Raw genomic sequence first — 21,528 nt, 5'->3', positions numbered from 1 at the left:
AACTAAACATACATTGCGAACATCAAGCATTATGAATTTAAAATGGGGAGTGGTCAATAAATAAAAACTATCATACCATGCAGCGGGACAAATCAGCCATGTGACGTCATAAAAATGAGTTATTATCCATCTCTTTTTTTAATAGTTTTTTTTTCCACTTCTCCTCTCCTCTCATCTCCCTCTTTTTATTTGACGTCACATGGCTGACTTTGTCCCGCTACTCATACAATAATAAAAAAAAGTTTCAATTTTAGGACAAAAATATGTTGTGCAGTCCAATGATGTTAGGTTAGGTAAAGTTAAGGAAAGCCCTACGGGTAAAAGACTTATAGTAGCGCAGCTAATATATATGTAACTAGGGTTTGTTGGTATGTCTTCCCTGTTTAATTGCGGATTTAAAAAAAATATTTTTAACAATTTTGATTCTTTGAAACATAGACTTTAATTTCACCTATAGCTCAAAAATGTTACATAATCTACTATTCTTTTTTAAACAAAATATCGTTAGCTTGTTTTTTTACTGCGCTACTTAAAGCCATAATTAGCCTTGTTTTCCTATGAAAAGCATTGCTGTTTTAAAAAATTGGTTAAATTGTATGTCAGCCCAATATGAGGGGCGCGCGAAGTAAAATCTTAATGTGACTTTGAATAATCTTAACGCATTAAGTACAAATTCGAAACAGTGAGATGGTTTCTAAGGTCGATTTACAGCAAATAATAACAGTACTATAGCATGTTGTTCAGATGTAATAAAACTGTTTTAAGAATAACCTTAGAAGCCATCTTAGCTATGTGAAAATTTAAAATTTTCATTATGCAAGAAAACAAATATTATCTATGGTTAGATTCTCAAATGAACTTTTGTGTTTTGGAAGAGAAAATGTATAATTGATTCACTATAATACTCCATTAAAGCAAATCTGGATTTAAACAAATAAGATAAGGATGATAATTTTTAAAATTAAATTGTAATGTACAAAAAAAAAGTTTTCTAGATAGATTTCATTAAATTAGATCTCGAAAACACCGTAGTTCATTCATTCACCTAACACTTACTGAATGAATTTATTAGATAAACTCAAAATTTGTAATAAAGAAAAATAAGTCTATAAAAAAAATTCAACTGAAAAAAACAAACGTAAAAACACTAAAATGGTACTAAACTAAAAAGTGACTACATAGAAATACACAAAATACTTACGATCTCCAAGTAAGTTTGCTATAGTAATAGAAAAATAATTAGTTATTTTTATAATTTTAAAAGTCAAAAGAAGTAATGGTTAGTATAATCTGATAAAAAAAACGTATCAATATAGATTAATTAGTCAAAGATGTCTTCATTTGTCATTCTACTAGCAGGCTGTAATTTTTTCTAAAATCACTCTTAAAAGATCTTGTTAATAATAATGATGTTGAAGGCAAAGGAAAATCTGAAAATTCACACAAGGGGGGGGGGGGGATTATGTTAGCCTTAATTGTAATCAAATGATAATCTCAAATTTAGGCAAAAATGTAAATATAATGCTAAAATGCATAAATGAATGAGCATATTTTACAGTAGCGCTAAATTTGAGATTTCCATTTAATGTACGACTTTTGCACAAGTGGGAAAGGGGAAAAGGGAATGGGGTAACCACCTTTCTCTCCACATACTGGACGTTGTACTAGTGTTCCCCAAACTTGTAGCCGTTGCTACCGAAGCATAGGATATTGCATCTTTCACCCTTAAATTAACATCTTAGTTTTTCACTGTTTCAATGATTTTTTCATAATTATTGATTTTTTTTCACTATTCACAAAAACATTTAATTTTCATGATTTCTGTAATTTCAATTAAATATATGATTCTTTAAAACATTTTTACAAATAGTTTTCACTAATTAGGTCTTAATTGAAGTTTAAAAATTATCTTTTAAACAAAACATGGCTAACATGAAAGCTAAAACTTTTTAGGATGTGTATTTTCACTTAAACATTTTAGTAGACTGAAAAATGACTTTTCACATGCTATACATTGTATTTTTTTTCCTTTTTCCCATTACTTTTCCTACTCCATTGTTACTTAATGTTGCCACAAAAAGCTTTGAATTCCTTAAAATTCACTCCTTCCCTTTCTTTCTTACTCAATTTCTCAAAATTCACTTTCTGGCTATCCTATCTGTTTATCTTTCTCACTATATGTCTTTGCTATCCATTTTTAGCTACTATTTGTAATGTAAGTATGCAAAAAGAGACACTTTAAACGACTAACAAACAAATATTTTAAAACCCTCTTTCTCTCTCCATCCCTCCCTCCCTTACTTTCTATCTCTCTCTCTTTCTCACCGTAGAAGTTTTTTAGGTAGTGTTTTAATAAAATGAAAAATAATCAAAAGTAAATTAATGTCAAATTTCATAATTCTAGGGAAGGGAATTATGAAAAACTTTATTCAGAAATGTTGAAAGGGGGGGGGGGGTAATTTTGATATTAAAGCTACCTACATATATTTCTACACGTGATTGGTTGATTTTATGTTTCTTAAAATAATTTTCAATTTAAAAACAAGTGGTTTAGAATTACTAGGTATGGTACCTCGTAAATATTAGGGGAAAGAATTGGTTGTAGATTAATTAAATCGGTATTAAAGTAAAAAACAATTTCAATTATGAATTTAGCTTAAAATAACTTTTTTGCTTACTTTGGAAAACGTCTTTTTTTGGCAAAAACTACAATTTATACGCTCAGCGTATATCATAAAGGAAATCTCTATCTCTCTCTATCTTTCTCTCTTTTCTCTTTCTTTTATCTACCTATCTATATTGTTGTATAAAATGGATAAAAATGATTGCTGTGTCCTTATTGAAAAAAGCATGGCTTTTGAGTAACCAAAACAAACTTAGGCTGATCCACAGCCTAGCCGTTATTTCAGCAGCTGCAAAATATAGCCGCCAGCCATCATTTGTTATTACTTTTCCAAATTCCGCCTCACAGCAGCTTATTATTGACCGCAGCTGCAAGTAAGTCAACAATTACTAAAGCGGCTGCCTAGTCTTGATTTTTAAATATATAACACAATTTTCATAAAATGAAAAGGTTTTGGCTTTGATTATATTATGTTCAGGCAATGAACCTCCAAGTTTTTATATTTGGGGAGGGGGGGGGGGGGGTTGTAATCACCCTGTAACCCCCCTCCCTTGGACGTCCCTGTTCAGGCAAGCCAGTGCAAACTAAGCTGCATGACCTTTCAACTATTGTATGAAATTCATGATGTGCCAAAAAAGGTGAAAAAAATTTGAAATTGTGAATGTTGCTATCAGGGAGGGAGTGGACAATCTACAACACTTTTATCTCCCAACAATAGTTATATGTTTTCTTATATAAAAGTAACAGGATGTTTGTCTGTGTGTATCGAAGGATCTCGCTAACTGGTCAACAGATATGTTTCACCTTTTAAGTGTAACTTCTCATAAAATCCTTGGAAGGTTTATAACTATTTTAAAGAGGTATGTTGATACCATCCTACACTACACCCCCCCTCCCGCAAACCAATGGGTATATATCTTAAAACATGACCACTTTTGTTCAAAGCCATATATACCAAGTCGATAAAATTCAAAAAATTGTAGGTCGACAAAATGTTTTTATGATTGTAAAATGAATGAGGAAAGCCTATTTTCCATTTTTGTGAGTGTGTTTGTATGTGTGTGTGTGAGCGTTTTGAAATGTGTAAATAATTTGATTGTAAGGCAAAAACTATCAATAAATCAAATTTTAGATAGATGGATAAATTTTTAGATAGATGGATAAATAGACATTCAAATGAAAATAAGATAGATAGATAGGAATTTTTAACATAGATTATAATTAGACTAATGGGAATTAAATGAAAGGGCAGAAAAATAGCTTAAAATCATATAATGACTTTTTTATATAAATGAAATAGCCTAAAATCATCCAAGGGATTAATGAAGCTTCACTCTAAAGGAGAATCATATCGGTTCAGCGGTTAGCGAGATCCTTCGCCTACTACTACTTTATAAAATAAGATATATTAAAAAATCCAAGAAAATAATTTTTTTTAATAACAATCAAGGAATCAAATGAAGAATAATAAACTATCACTATCCAACCCCCATTATGAACAACAAAATATGCCAGCAGGCATCTATATCCTCGGAATAAGAAGCCAAAGCCGCCAGAAAGTCAAACAGCTAAAATGACCGACTGCCGTCATCTTAATTTACTTTAAAAATATTTAAGATTTAAATATAAATAAGAACGTTTCTAATTAAAATTACAGAAATCATGTCAAGATTTAAATTAAATTCTCAAGTAAATATTTTTATATCAACAAAATATGTAAAAATATTTAAAATTCAAATATTTTACATCTTAATAAAAATTAATTTTAGTTAAGGTTTTGTGATTTTAAGTGAAATATTATTAAATAATAAAGATAATCTTTTTTTCTATTGAGAACTAAATGTATGTAAATTTTCTAGATAATTACCTTTGTAAGGATGAATTCCTTGGCGTATAAGCAAGTATACATTTATATTTTAAGTCCTTCTTAACAAAAGCTGTGATATCAAAGGGTTAATTATCAGAAGGGCTTTTAAGTTGATTACCTTTACAAGGAAAACCCAATGAATGATAAATTAATCTTCCCCCCTTAGATCTTAATTAGTTGGTTGCAACTAGCAGTGTTCAAACTTTTCAACCAATAATTTTCTAAAATTTAATAAGAGAGGGCAGGGACGTTCAAGCTTTTTATTTTGATGGGGTAAATGAGTGGTTTCAAAGATTTGAGGGAGGGGTAATCTAATACTAAAAAATTTTATTGGGGTAAAATTGGGATTTTCAAAGTTTGAGGTTGGGAAACGCCCCTTTACCCCCACCCTTGGACGTAAATTGGGGAGGGGTGGGGGTTGTAAATCAATTTATCATCCATTGTCTTATCCCTCAAAATCAAAATCCTAGGGGGGTGAACTATGCCCTAGAAAAAATGGGGATATATGTCACAGCTTTTGGCCTACCTATTCTATTGACGTCATAGTAGAGGGAAAGAGAAAATGAAGGGGGAAAGAAACTTCTATTAAGGAGATGTGGTATAGGTGGTTTACAAACGTCAATAGAATAGGTAGGCCAAAAGCAGTGACATCTATCCCCATTTTGCTAGAGCACTTTAGACAGCTACACTTGTTCAGCAGACACGGGAGGCTTGACGGGGATGTCAATAAGAAAGAGGAGGGGGGGGGTTGTAAATTAATTTATCATTCATTGTCTTATCCCTTAAGTTCCTAAAAGGTAAACTTACCCAGCAGACACGGGAGGCTTGACTGGGATGTCAACATTGTCGACCATATCATTGTTGATGATGGCCTCCTTGTTGATCAAGTCTCTGGTCCGCTCCATCTCCAGGATCTTCTTCTCTATGCTAGCCTCGGTAGCTCTAGATAGAGAGATAGATAATTAGATAGTTGGGTAGATAGATTGATTTATAGATTGATGGATGAATGTAAAGTTGGATAGTTGGATAGGTAGAATGATATATAGATGGATAGATAGATGGATAGATAAATAGATATATAGATGGAAAGATAATTAGATAGATAGATTTTATTGACAGCTAAAGAGATAGTTAGATGGTAATTTAGATAGATAGGTAGATAGTTGATGATTGAATGAATGGATGGATAGATAATATGATATATAGACACAGACAGTGAAACAGATAGATTTATAGGCAGAAAGATAATTAGATAAAAATACATACAAATATATTTAGATAGATATATAATCAGATAGGATAAATTTATGGTTTAGTTAGATAAAGAGATAGATAGTAGAATAGATCAATACATGATATATTTTTAAAAATTTCATACGAAAATTAAAATATCACGCAACCTAGCTTACTACCTACTAAAATATTATATATTTCTATTTATTTTTGTTAACACATGTCTTACTTACTATGATCATAAATTAAAAACTGCATCAAATTAAAGAGTAATTTTGAGTCCAAAGTCTTTACATTTATGTATCTTTCTATCTATCTTATAAGTGTATCTATCTATCTATATCTGTTTTTTATATAGGTGTACATCAACTTCCGCATAAAAATCATCAAAACCCTGGGATCATAAGGGATAAGACAATAAACGATAAATTGATGTACATAGATTGATATTATTGGTTGGAAAGTTTGGATACTACTATCTTGAACTATTCAATGAAGATTTAATAAAAGAAAACAAAGTTTTTAAGTGCAACCATTGTAATTTACAGACCATTTTCTCCATCCTCTTTGTATATTATTAAAACAGCACTTACTATTATTAACCCTTTTCAAATAACAACCCCTCTTATGTATTTGCTATTGTGTATTTTTGCTAATATGAATGAACATTATCAATATAGTGCACGGCAGTAAAGTTTAAAATTAGGGTCTCAATAAATCAAAATTATTTTTCATCATCTACTTATTTCAAAGCATAAACAGACATATGTTTTAAAATGGAGCATATAAGATAAACAAGGATGACAATATTCAAAAGTAACAAAGAATTGTGTCTCAGGGAGTAAGGGGACAATGGACTGTTAATTATACTGGTACCCAAAGTTTTTTAAACACGATGTCTCAATTTTTGTTTTTCAAATCATTCAATCATTTTGTTTCAAATTTGCATAGTCTAAACTTGTTCATCAATAATTTAAATCTTTAAACATAGGGGGTAATTTTGTTTATCAATATTGAAAATATACATCAATTTATCTTCATTGTCTTAGCCCCTAAAGAACCGTTTCCTATCCACCGGATTCGAATGAATACGAGAATAGTTATTTCTCGCATCGTATTATAAACGGCTTTCCGCGGATATAGAATGTACAATTATGAGATTAAAACTAGTTTTTTTAGCCCCGAGGTGACGAAGTCACCGGCTAAAAAAACTAGTTTTAATCTTATGATTGTACATTTCTATATTCGTAGAAAGCTGGATATAATACGATGCTAGACATAGTTTTTTCATATGGATGAGAGCCGGTTCCTATCCACCGGATTCGAATGAAAACGTGAAAAAAGATTAATCATAGTCTACTACCTCCAAGTTTCTCTTAATCTCTCTCCTGTTTCCAAAAAAGAAGTTTAAACCTATTTTTTTTAAACGACTGACAAAATTTAATTTAATATTTGTACGGATAATATTTATCAAATTCTGGGTTCTTTAGGGCTGAGACAATGGACGACAATCTAAAGTACATCCTCAATATAAACTCGGAAAGTGTCTTGTGTGACGTCATAAAAATACGCCTAAAAAGGATGGATGAGAAAACAACCCTAAAAAAAAAATGAATTTAGACGTATTTTTATGACGTCACACATGAAACTTTCCGTTTTTCCGCTAAGTCATCCCCTATGTAGATTGAAACTATAATAAATGTCCACAAAGTTTTTTTTATATAACTTAGGCTACAGTCCAATGTTCAAATCCTACAACTTATCTCAGTCGATCTGTTAGGGCGTATCTACACCAAAATTCCAATCCTCTAACGGTGAAATACCATAGAATCACTGCATAATTACAACCTATATAACCCTACTATCATAGTGTTACAATATTACCGAAGAATGACTTTAGAAGCGAACTTAAGACTATGGATGAATAATGTTTTTAAGGATTAGAGGATACTTTTAAAATAATTAAACGACAGAATAAATAAATTAAACCTAGAATATAGCTCAAATTAAAAATGAATATATCATTACTTGGATGTTATACCAGATTTTCATGTGAAACTATCAGAGGGCTAAAATAACTATACCAACAATCTACCCCCTTTACCCCATCCCATCCCCTCCTATCAGATGAACGAACCAATAAATGTGATCCATCCACCGAAATTGTATTTAATAAACCTACTCAAAAAAAGCCTACATTTTAAAAAAGCTATATCCTTTATGTTCATGATATAATGCACAGTAAAAACCATTTATATGGTGCAATACACACACACACACTCACACACACACACACACACACACACACACACACATACATTAATTTTATTAAAATCCTGTATATTTTATTTTCTAATATTACATTCTTAATTAAATTAGCTTCGCCCAAGCCTCAAGGGGAAAGCAGGGGAGGTTACAAAAATAGCTTAAAACCACCCAAAACTATTCATAAAGCTTCCCTGAAAAGTAAAACCAATTCGGACAAGCATTTTTAGATATCTTAAGCCTCAGACAATAAAACCCTACTACTTTATATAATGAGACTAGCGGCTGCGCCCCTAGCATCTAGGGGCATTTCATTCGAAGGGAAATGGAAGGGTAAAAATAGCTTAAAACCATAATTAGACTTATTTGTAAAAACAAAATAGCCTAAAACCATGCTAAGGCATACACAAAGCTTCCCTCAAAAGGAGAACCATATCAATTCAGTGGCTAGCGAGATCCTTCGCTACAAACAAAAAAAGCTTAGTACTTTATATAATAGGATAACAAACATTTCTTTTGATTGGTGAAATAAGTTATAGGAAGGCAGCACTTTTTTATTCCACCCTACCCAAAAAAGGATAACAAAAAAGCGTGTGGTTAAAATTCAAATAAAGAAAAGTATTATTAAAAATAAACGTCTGACGGTTCGTCTGCCATTCAAAGATGATTATACAGTTTCTACGCATTCTAAACCCTCCAACGCACAAATAACTTTACACAGGATATATTACATAGTCATGATATTTTTTTTTATATTATTGCTGTATTACTTTTTATTGGCTATTTTCCTTTTTCTTTGGAATAATAGTCCCTATTTCTTAACGTATCTAATTTTATGTATGCTACTGATATGAATTCATGGTTTTCCCCCCATCGATTTGCTCATATTCATGTATCTATCTATTTAATCATTCATCTATCTATTAATCCATTAATCTATTTATTAGTTCATTTATCTATCTATTTCTTAAATCTATCTATATATTAAATTCATCTATCCATCCAATTATCAAGCTATCTATCTATTAATTCATATATAAAATTACCCCTATATCTATTCATTATTACTCATATATATAACAATTTAATCTATCTATTAATTCTTCTATCAATCTATCTATTCATTGTCTTTGGGGCATAAAGTCTTACTAGACATACATACATACATCCTATTTCTTTTAAAAAAAGAATTTTAGATATTAAGGTTGCGTGATTTCTAGACAACAAATTGCACCCACCTATTCATGGATTCTCATCAAATCCTAATCTTTCTTGTCTATTTATTCATAAATCTATTCATACAGCAATCTATCTATTCGTTAATCTATCTACATGTATATTAATTTATTTATCTATTTTATCTAAGTATATATCTTGTAATCTATCAATATATTCATGTATTAAGGTTGCGTGATTTCTAGACTACAAATTGCAACACCCACCTGTTCATGGATTCCTTCTTCTCCTTCTCGTCGCTGGTGACGTCAATCTGCATGCTGTCGTCGCCCAGTCCCTTCATCTCCTCGTTGGTCAGATACTTATACGACTGGTCTTGAGTGTTTTCCTCACCTTTAAAAAAAGAAAAAGGTTAGGTTAAGTATGGTTTGTTGATGCACGGTTTTCCTCAAAGTAACTAGTCGAGCAAACAATTTCCTTTTAATTTGATTTAAAGTGAAAAAAGGTAGGGTAGTTTTTCGTTTATTAGTAGCGAAGCTACTCTATAATTCACTATGTCCGTCCGTCCGTCCGTCCGTCCGTCAGTCAGTCCGTCAGTCAGTCCGTCCGTAACGCTATGGGGGAAATGGGATTTACTCAGCTCCTATAAAAGATAGAATGCTGAAACTTTTTGACAACATTCCCATCATTAAAGAGCACAATTAAGTATAAAACATCGATGACGATAGGACCGCTTTTAAGCAGGTTTTAGGCTATTTTTGTATTTTTCACATTTTTCTTCATATCTTCAGTGTTTATGGTCCGATTTTCAAATTTTTTTCAGTTATAGATATCACAATTAAATTTCCTGTCGTTTAAAGAAAACAACTATGGGGTCAGACTGCCTTTAAGCAGGTTTTAGGCTATTTTTGTATTTTTCACATTTTTCTCCATATCTTTGGTGTTTATGGTCCGATTTCCAAAATTTTTTCAGTTATACATATCAAAATTAAATTTTCTGTCCTTTAAAGAAAACAACTATAACGGCCAGACTGGCTTTCAGCAGGTTTTAGGCTATTTTTGTTTTTTCTCCATATCTTTTGTATTTATGGTCCGATTTCCAAAATTTTTTCAGTTATACATATCAAACTCAAATTTCCCTGTTGTTTAGAGAAAACAACCATGACGGTCAAACTGCTTTTTTGCAGGTTTTTGGCTATTTTTAAATTTTTTCCCTTATTTTCCATATCTCTGATGCATTTTGGGATATCAGTATCAAAATAATTTTTCCCATTGTTATGAGCATCTTTTATGTAATTTTCTTTGACCGACTTCGTTATACAAAATAAAACAAGGTTTCGTGTTTATTTTCTCCAATAAATCTATTCCTGATTTTAATAAATAAACTTTAAATCTACTTTTACGTATTTCCATCCATGATTTTTTGTGCTTCGCTACTTATGGATGTTGTCATCCTTGTTTTATAATAAAATCCAGGGGTGGGAGATTTTCAGTGCTCGAAAGGCAATTTGAGGGAAAACAACTTTTAATGTTTTCTATAGAGATACAAAAAGTGTCATGTTTGGCGTCATTAAAATACCGCTAAAAAAGATGGAAGGAGAAATGGGAAAGGAAACCCTTTAGAAAGATATGGATTTAGAAGTATTTTTATGATGTCACATATGAAACTTTCCGTAACTTCGTTCTTGAGTTTAAAAAAGCTGTAATTTACAATTGTATATAGAAGCAGAATTTATAAAGCTTAAGGTGATTTTTTTATTGTGCAGTCACTAACGCGTATACTATGCATACTGTTTAATATTCGCAAAAATACACTTTGTAAATATTATTTGCTTATCATTTCAAATTAAGGCGGCAGATTACTATGATGATTAGGTCAATCTACAACACTTTCTTCCAACCAATATTAAGACAATATTATCGTGGAAAGATTTATTTATCATCAATAGTTCTATCCCTGTGAGTTTTTTATTTGTTAAATTTTAATTATCTAAACTTATTAATGAATTTGTAAAATTAAATCAAATGATATAAATTTGGTCAATATAAATTCATAGATGTACTTTAATAAAAAAAAGAATAATTATATTCATAATAGCGTAGTAGCATAAAGTAAATTGTACTACATATTTAGTAAATGTAAAGCTTTTCTTGTGAGTGTGTATTTGAATACCAATGATCTTAATATACATACATGCAAAATAAGAAGTATTAATAGTATCGGACCGACTGACGTACGTACGTACTTTAGTTATATAGTAGCTGTGCTACTAAAATTTTGGCTGAGTAAGGGTAGAAAAAAGGTATTGCATGAGAGTTTTAACAGACAAAAATTACCCCACATATCATTTTAGGGGTGTACATACAATCTTGCGAAAACATAACTTTTAGCTAGCAATAAGTTCAGACACGTCTTAATTTAGAAAAATCTAAATAACTAAAACCACCACAAGACCAGTAGGTTTAGTGGTTACCGAATTCTTAAGATTCGAATAAACAGCCTACTACCTTACATTTGATGCTATTTGCTATAAATTGGCATAATTGCTTGAACACCAAAACTTAACAACCCTCGACAAACAAATTTCCTAAATAATTTTCTTGGCAACTGATTCGGGTTTCATGTTTATCATGTTGTTACAGCCGTGCGTAGCTACTCTGTATCTAGGGTATGACCATTAGAGGAAAACACTAGAGGGAGGATAAAGGGTTAAATAACTGTATCTCCCCATCGCAACCGCCTTGTGCAACCTTTCTATTGGGTCATTGAAAATCAACCAATAGTGTCGCTTTTATTAACACAGCCAAGTAGCAGAAAATAATTTAGAAGCAGACGAAAGAGGTCTTTGAAAATAGAAGGGAGGTAGTTGTCTGTACATAGATCTGTTGTTTGAGTCTTGACCGTTAGTCTATATCAATACAGGGAGGGGGGAGGGGACATTGGACATTGGATAGTAAATTTCTCTGGTACCCAAAGTTTTACAATCAATCTTATACGTGATTGCAAAATAACTTAATGTACAATGGGGGTTATTATCTTATTATCTTGTGGATATCTATCAATTTATCGTCCATTGTCTTATCCCTTAAGATCCCTGATCTCAACGCAAAAGATACACATGCTTATGCATTACATTTATTTAAACTTTGTTTAATTTTGTATTATAGTGTACTAGTATTCTTTATATACTAATTTTAACTGCTTAGTTTTGCTGTTCTAATAAGAGATATACTTGTCCTTGTTAAATGTAAAAAATATATTACTTAAAATCTAGATTACGTTTTTTGTGGTTTATTGCAATTAAAGTTTTTATTATTCATGTTTTTCACTTATTTGATTTGATAATAAAAAGATATTGTTTAGTAATACTAATAAGAAAACATGGATGACAACATCCATAAAAGCGAAGCTGAACAAATAAGATTAGATATATTATACTTTATCGTGAGAGGAAGCTTTATGCAAAGTTTTAAATTGATTTGACGATTCTAGCAAGATGGGAACTACCCATTTTTAAAGGACAAGTCATAAGCTTGATAAAGCTTCTCCAATAAAAATCTTCGAAAGCTAGAAAGATAGATCGATAGACACTTCCTTGATTTTAACAAATAAGACAAAAAACATATTTTAACATTTTATGTTTTCCCCCTTTTTCTTAGAAATGACCATTTCGTTGCGTAAATCCTTTTATGTTAGTTTGTCCTTCTGCATAAAAAAAAACAAGCTTATACCTACAACAAAACTTATACGAAAAAATCACGAAATATATACGGGATTTTCAGCTGTCGCTGAGGGGCAACAATTATAGAAATTGATGACCTTTCATTTGCCCCACAATAATTATTTTATATTTATTTCGCTTGTTGATTATACCTTATACCTGATAAAAAAAAACCAGGAAATGGGAAAGTTTTATTTTGTAATAATGAACATAATTGTCCTTGTTACTTAATGTGTTTAATAAAATTAAGTTTTATCAACTTTGCTTTAAATAAAGTTTTGTTTTGAATTTTATAACAATGTGTAATGTTGTATTCAATCCTCTATTATGAAGTTGTAAGTTATATATGTTTGTATGTCTAATAAGATCTTAAAATCAGTTTGAAGGATCCATCTTAAGTGTTTACACAGGGATCTAAGGGGATAAAACAATGGCCGATAAATGGCCGATAAATACCCAATGATGATACACAAAAATACCCCTTCTGTAAATTTAAATTAGTGGTTGAAACGTTTGAACACTAAACTAATCAAATTCATTTAGGTCCCCAAAGTTGTTAAACCAGCGAATAAGAAAACGTTATTATAAAAAGAAACAAATAGACGTGTAGGTAGATAATGAATTTACAATACTTATATTATTTAATAGACCAAGCAAGGGTGACATCTTCCATAAGAAGCGAAGCAGAAAAATGCCTTTATAAATAAACAAACAGATTCAAATGCTTTTTTAGCATGACCTATAGACCAACAACATACCAAGTAAGTGGTTTCTTTCCCAGAAATCAGAAGTTTTTAATAGCAGTTAAGAAAATAACAATTCCCCTAAAGGGCGTTGCTACAAAAGACCAACGCCTACAAAAGACCAACGCCTACAAAAGACCAACTCTACAAAAGACCAACACCGATATATTGTTATATAAACATTAAATTTATTAATAATGTATTACATAATCAATACATGGCCGCAGCGCTCGGCCCCCTGGCCTGCCTAGCCGCGGGCGCTCGGCCCCCTTGCCTATAACATAACCTAACCTTACCTAAATATTGTAAAAAATATTAAAAATTTGAAAAAAATCTACCAACCACTTTTTGTAAAATCCACGATATTCTAAACTATAAACAAATTAATGTACATTAAACATTCATACATATAGGTTAGGTTAGGTTATAGGCAAGGGGGCCGAGCGCCTGCGGCTAGGCAGGCTAGGGGGCCGAGCTCTGCGGCTATGAACTTCAAGCATTACAATTTTTTGAAAGTTGGTCTTTTGTAGGCGTTGGTCTTTTGTAGAGTTGGTCTTTTGTAGCAACGCCCCCTAAAGCGTTACAGACGGAATGATAGACGCACGGACAGACAAAGATAATTACTAACAAGTTCCTCTTATCATACGCATTATCATAAAAATAAAATTAATGATTAAAATAACATAAACACATTGATAAGAAAAATAAAACTATTTTTCTGTTTTTTAAAGCGCAATTGTTGTTCCATAAGTTCGTTATTATAGAAGCGAAGATATTTAGATACAGTAGCATGCACAGAGTTTTTCCAGGGTGGTGTATTAAAAACAACATCAGTGGTGTAATTTTCAGAGGGATGGATGCGAAGCGCGCCAATTTTTTAAAAACCTCCCTTAAATTTAAGCAAGATTCATGACCTTTTATCTTCTTTCTTATTGTTTAATTTAAAAAATTTAATTTAATTCAACAATAAAGTCATATTTTGTGATTTATTAACAAAAAATAAATAAAAAGTAACTAAAAAAAACACTATGTGCCTTATCTCTTTTTAAAAGGACATTACATAACCATCTAACTATGACTAAGCCTTCAGTTAAACTCTTATGAATTGGTTATGACTCAAAAGACAAAATTCTAAGTGAAGTAAGGATAAGACAATGAATGTAAATATGTTTCAGTTGTAAGTCTTTGTTCCTACTACAAAAGCGGTAAACGGTCACCCTTAAATATTTATTTTTTTAATGGTTAAAATCTTACATTGACCCATCCCTGTATACGATAAGTATTTGCATATGCCGTAACTCAATCATCCAAATTTTTTTACACGTCTACCTTTTTATGTACATACTAGCGGCTTCTTCCCCTAGCCTCTAGGGGCTTTGCCCCAAGAGGTTTAATCAAACCAATTTTTCGTATTTTAGATTTAAAAGAAAAATAAAAAAATGGGGGGGGGGGAGGTAATTTTCATTTTTTGGGGGGGTTGGGGGTGTCCCATCCCCCAAGAAAATAGTTATAAACCTTCCCGGGACCTATGAGAAGCTACCCTGTAAAGGAGAACCCGATCGGTTCAGCGGTTAGCGAGATCCTTTGCTACAAACAAACAGACAGACAAACAAACAGACATCGTTCTACTTTGTATTATAGATATCTTTCTTTATGTATGTCTTTTTTATCCATCTATTTTTATGTATGCCTTTTATATCTATCTTTCTATCCTTATTTACACCTCTCTATCTTAAACATGCCATTTTCATGTTTGTATGTTTCTTTAAATGTATGTCTATCTATCTTTGTATATGCTTTATCTATCTAGCTATCTTTAATTTTGCCATCTATTTTGGTATCTTTCTAAGAATGTCTGCCTATCTAACTTTCTTTGTAACTTTTCATAATTTTTGTTTCTGAAATTCCGTGTGAAGATTCCCTTGTCCTATTGGCGTATACTCTACAAGTTTGTCCGTTAGTATGTCGGTCTGGCTGTCAATTTTTGGCTTTATGTAATTTTCTTCAATATTCTCTAACTCAATAAGCAGCTTATCTAAAATTCAATTGGTCCATTCGTCGTTATTGGTCCTAGACATTTTAAGAAGCTTCACTACATATGGATGTTGTCATCCTTGCCTCAACTTAGAATTTTACTTTATAATTCGAAGAAACAAAGATGGACTTTAAATTGATTTTAGAAATGATTGCACATGTGTGAGTGTGTGTGTGTGTCTATTAATATTTTTTGGAAAACAGAAAACAATATAAATTTTGCTTAGTCGGTGTTTTTATGGAAAATATTGTTTTTACATTACTTATACCAAATTAAAGATAGAAAATGATAGAAAGATAGTAAGTTGATGGTAAATGGTCAGATAGATAGATATTCAAAGCAGTAAATGTAGCTAAACTTATCTGGCTAAAACATCTTAACAAAATATTGACTTTACAACTTAAAAGGGTGAGATCTACAGGGATAAGACAATGGTCGATAAATTGATGCACTTCTCCAATGAAGATAAACACAATTACCCCTCTTGTAAGTAGATTAAAATCCATTAAATTCAAATCCTGCAAATAAAAAATCTGCTTCTAAAACTTAAGGTACCAGTATAATTTACAGTCCAATGTCCCCTCCCTCCCTGGTGAGAGAGAGAGAGAGAGTGAGAAAGAGGAAGAGAATGGGAGAGAAAGAAAGAGAGAGGGAGAGAAAGAAGTTGTAAATTTAGCGACTCTTTTAACAAAATTTACATAAAGTGGTCTCAAACAACAATATGTATTCATTAAGCTGAATAGATGGATAAACAGACAAACTGACACACAGATAGACAAATAGTTATGTAGACATGGATATAGATATATTGTCCAAAATTTTCTGCTAATTTTAGTTTACATAAGGGTTAATTTTGTTTATCATTGTAGATATTCATCAATTTATCACTTTCATTGTCTTATCCCTTAAGATCCCTAATTTATATGCAGATAATCTTTGCCATACCGCCCTATAGGTCATACCTTAATTTAAAGAGCATCTTCGCTACTAAAAATGTACATATTCTAATATATAAAGTATTAAGGTATTTTTGTAGCTTAAGATTTCGATAAATACTGAACCGATTGAGTTCTCCATTTTTGAAAGCTTCTTATAGGTCTCTTGATGGTTTTAGGCTATTTAGATGTTTATATCTAAGTTTTTTTTCTTACTATAGAGCTCTTAGATATATGCTAGGAGAGCAGCCGCTATTTATGTATATGTAAATCAATAAAAAAAATAACTGCAAAGATATATATGTTAAAACTAACCTTTTTATATCTTAAAAGTCATCACAAATAAAAAACAGCATTTTAATATATCACGATTTTTTACTTTAACTTTTTTTTACTATTTAAATCACTTTTAATGCCTTTAAAAAGGGCAAATTTAGGTTTTTATTTAACTTTTTTTTATATTTAAGATAGATCATTACATTTTCTGTAAATTCAATTAATTAATATCTTTAATTAATTGGGTTGAATAAACAGTATAAATAAGGAAAACTAATATATTTTAATAATTTTTAGGTTATTTCTATAAATCACTTAACATAACATTATACCTATATTCATTAAATTTAAGCTATGAAAATCCATTAATGAATAATGAACGAATGGAGTGACAAAAAATCTGCCAAAGCTTAAAATCTAATCAATGATAAAACGTGTTGAAACTGAACTAAATGCTAAAATTAAAGTCTATATTTTATATTTAGGACTTTATAAATTAAAATCAGAGCTTAAGGCATTAGAAAATTTCGAATTGGAAGAAAAATTTTTAAAAAGGGAGAGGTAGGTTTCGGGTAAAATCCGTAAAGGTGTGTGTTTTAAGGCTTAAAGATAGTAGTAGAACGATATTATTCACTAAATATGTGTATTTCTTATTGAAAAGAACTATAAAAAAATTTGTTTTGTAAAGTTAAAATAAATTTTTTATCGTTCTACTAGCACATAACCTTTACGGATTTTACCCGAAAACTACCTCTTCCTTATTACAATTTTAAGTTAGTGATTAATTGATAGTATGTTGTTTGAAAAGAAACCTTAGTCTTAAGAAATTTATGATACAAATTATTTTTATCCTTTTATTAATGCAAAAAAACAGGTTATCTTTAAATGCACTTAAAGTTTATTTTTGTTAAAATATGTTTTTTTATTATTCGAACTAAAAAATAAGAATTTTCTGTCATAAAAGTTTTATAAAACTTTAATTTTAAAACTAGATTTTAATTATATCACTTTATGATAAAAATCTTCACTAAAATAAATCAATTAAAGTGCCTTTAACTCAATTTGCAAGTCTGTAAAAAAATGTGCGCCATTCCAGCACATACACACACATCACTTAAAAGAAACGTGCATGCAAGCACGTTATACTGTGTGCTTAACGCGCTTAGTTGGCGCGGCGAAGGACTTTAAGATACTAAACTTCAATGCATATGTATGTATCTACTTCCATCTACTAGCTGTTAATACAACTAATGCGAGTTTTTAGCAAAAGATGAAATAAATAGAAAAAAATAAATATAAATAAATTTAAATTATCTATTCAAGGGGAAGATGGAGGGGGCAAAAAAATAGCTTGAATTTTAAAATATATGAAGTCTTCCAAAAATGGAGAACTCTATCGGATCAGCGATTAGCAATATATTAATGAACCAATTAAAAGTAATTATTAAACCCAACCCTATTGAAGCAATAGTTTTGATTGAATTTTTTGCTGTTTTTTAATGCAACTTTCTTGTATGTTCTCTAGTGTATATATGCAATATATTTTGATACATGTATTTGAAAACACGTAAAGCGAAACTAAACAGCGGATTTTATTGCAATCCTAGTGTGTTTTATTGCTCAAGTGAAGCTGCTATATAATTAAACTTGTAGCTTCGACCCTAGCCTCTATGGGCGATCCTTAATAGGTAAGATATAAAGAATGGGGGGGGGGGACGTTCTGAGAATTTGAGAAAATAGCTCCAAACCTGCACTATAAATATTCAGTTTCTTGAAAATTGGGATCTTAGTATTTTAATCTAATTAACGCTAAATTTATATTTTAAAATTTCATTAGATTTTATAGAGGGAAGTTTTATATACCATTTAAAGTTAGGCTTAAAAAGGCGTTGAAAAAAAACAGATTTAATTGTTATTTGCTGTATAAGACTATATAAGGAGTTTTGGTAAATAAAAATGACACTTTTTTATGACAACTAAGACAATTATATCCATTAGTAGCGCAGAAATAACAAGTTATTAACAGGGATCTTAAGGGATAAGACAATGGACGATAAATTGATATACACCACCAAACAACAATAAACAAAATAACCCCTTCTGTAGATTAAAATTATTGGTGGAAAAGTTTGATCACTGATAGTTTGAACAACTCAATCAAAATTTACTAAGTTTTGAGAAGAAATCTTATTTATAAAACTATGGGGACTAGTATTATTTCGAGTTCATTATCCCCGCCCTTCCTGGGTATTATTCCTATTGTTTGTTTAATTGATTCCTAATCATAGTACCATTAAAAAACATATAAAAAAACAAGAAAGAAAAAATACAAAATTGCAGCTTAATTCTATATATCTAAGTTTGTTAGCATTTTAATTAAGATCCATAAAACAGCTAAATATTCAGGTAAACTACAACCCAAAGCAAACTCAACCCCCCCCCAAAAAAAAAAAAAATCTGAGGGGGGAGGGGAGGATTTCCCAAATTACTCTTGGAAAAATACACTAGAAATTAAACATTTATGTGTAATAAACATTAGAGTAAAACAATAGAGGGGTAAGGGGTTATATAACTGTTTCCACCCCGTGGACCCTGTGCCGACTTTCAATTGGGCCTTGAATATCATCCATATAATTATATTAACACAGCCAAGTCGCTAAAAAAGAGCAGAAAGCAATTGTCTGGATTAAACATCTATACTTATTACATTTATTATTAATCCAGACGACCAAAGAAAATTATAGAAAAGGAGCTCTATAAATACTAATAGCAAAGAGAGAAAACATTAACAAACAAAAAAAAAGAAAAAAAAGTGTTATCTTTTATATACCTTGCATTGTTATAAATACAATATAATAAAGTATTATCATGTTTGTATGTATGAGTGACTGTTTAATAAGATCTCATAAACGGCTGAAAAAAATATTTGAATTCTTTTTTATATTTTGTATCTAATAATTATGAAATTTCATAGTGTATGTACATAGCATGTACATATACTAATAAAAGGTTTTAATTTTCACTTTGTTTTGTTGCTAAAAAGTTGCTACAAATTTACCATTATTTTTGATTATCAAATGTGAATATCTTGTTAACAAAGTACAATGCTTTATTGTCATCTGTATACTATTAAACAGTACACACTTAACTGGTTAATTGTATTTTTAATTTAAAAACTTAAATTTTTGGACAATTACTGCAATTTCCATTAGTTTTTTGTTCTTTTCCTCCTAAATCTTTTTTCAAAACTTATTTTTTTTGTATTTTCATAGCCCAACTGTAAACCGCAAAAAAAAGTATTTTCTTCTGCTCTTAATGTTTAATTAAATTTCTGGCAAAGAAGGTAAAAAATTTCGCTTATTTTGAGGTATCTTAAGGGATAAGACAATGTAAGATAAATTTACATACTTCTCCAAGACATTATTAGTTTGGAACAACCCAATCAAAATTAATTAGTACCCACAGTTCTTGCACCAACAAATAAGAACCCGGTATTAGTGTCGGACTGATTATGACGTAACAAAAAAAATTAGCCAATGAGAGGACATTATTGACCAATGGTAAAATTCATAGTAGCCTCTCATTGGCTAATTTTTTTTGTTACGTCATAATCAGTCCGACACTAATACCGGGTTCACAAATAAAGGATACCGTGATTGTAAAACTTTTGGTACAAGTGTAATTTACATTCCCCTAACTCTCGCAGCTATTATATAGCTAAGGACGTTTAGCAGGCACTGACAAATAGTTAGACCACCGTGGTAAGCTTATAGAGAGGCTTCGATGGTTAAAAAAATTGTCAATATAATTAGTGAACCATTTTATGATTGTCAGAATATGAGATAATGTAATCAAATTTAAACATTTTTAAAATCTAAACAAAATTTAAATTTAAGAAAAATTAATGGTTAAGTGGATAAAAGAGATAAAGATAGATAGATAGATAGATAGATAGATAGATAGAGAGAGAGAGAGAGAGAGAGAGAGAGAGAGAGAGAGAGAGAGAGAGAGAGAGAGAGAGAGAGAGAGAGAGAGAGAGAGAGAGAGAGAGAAGAGAGAGAGAGATATAAAGATAGAGAGAGAAAGAGATGGGTAGAGAGAGAGAGAGAAGGATAAAACATAAAAATAAAATTGAAGTAAATTAAACAAAATATAAACATATTTAAAGACTTTAATTAATATGGCGCCTTCAAAATTATGAATGCTTAACATCATAGCCCTTCAAAATATTCATTTTATAATCACAGTAAAATATCTGTCGGTTCTTGCCTTATAATATGCGGTAATTGTATGTAATATATTACACTTTAACAGTAGTTAAAGGTGTACTATGACTTCCGCCCATTGATGCATATGATAAGTCTGTCGTCAAAATAATCTCATGGGATAAGACAGTGGACGATATTTTTGATTACCCCCATTAATAATATCTATAATACAAAGTAGAACGATGTCTCTCTGTCTGTCTGAAGCTTAACATCTCAGTAACCACTGAACCGATTGGGCTCTACTCTTCAGGGAATATAGCTACTGGGCCTTTGCTGGTATAATTTTTTTGGGATGGGAAACAAAATTATAATCTTTTAATTTTCAATTTCTATCCGCGGAAAGCTGTCTATAATACGATGTGAATAAAATGGAATTGATAGCACA

At 30.7% G+C, this 21,528-nt stretch overlaps 1 protein-coding gene across 18 annotated transcripts in view; it reads right to left on the bottom strand.

The window, feature by feature from the left end:
- LOC145323761 (uncharacterized) overlaps nt 1-21,528 on the bottom strand; it is a 180,757-nt gene that overhangs the window by 71,349 nt on the left and 87,880 nt on the right. For 13 of the 18 annotated variants that reach the window (XM_080166277.1, XM_080166278.1, XM_080166269.1 and 10 more), the window contains 3 exons: nt 9,431-9,557; nt 5,298-5,432; nt 1,638-1,724 (listed from right to left, as the gene is read on the bottom strand). In XM_080166277.1, the coding sequence (XP_080022403.1) occupies nt 1,638-1,724; nt 5,298-5,432; nt 9,431-9,557 (349 nt within the window). Of the gene's footprint in view, nt 1-1,201; nt 1,220-1,637; nt 1,725-5,297; nt 5,433-9,430; nt 9,558-16,914; nt 17,109-21,528 lie in introns of those variants that run through there. The other 5 variants (XM_080166272.1, XM_080166280.1, XM_080166282.1 and 2 more) reach the window with 4 other exon arrangements.

Source organism: Acartia tonsa, chromosome 7 (genome assembly GCF_053477335.1).
Source record: "Acartia tonsa isolate MP-2025a chromosome 7, ASM5347733v1, whole genome shotgun sequence".
NCBI lineage: Eukaryota > Metazoa > Arthropoda > Copepoda > Calanoida > Acartiidae > Acartia > Acartia tonsa.
This window is presented reverse-complemented; position numbering and strand designations above follow the sequence as displayed.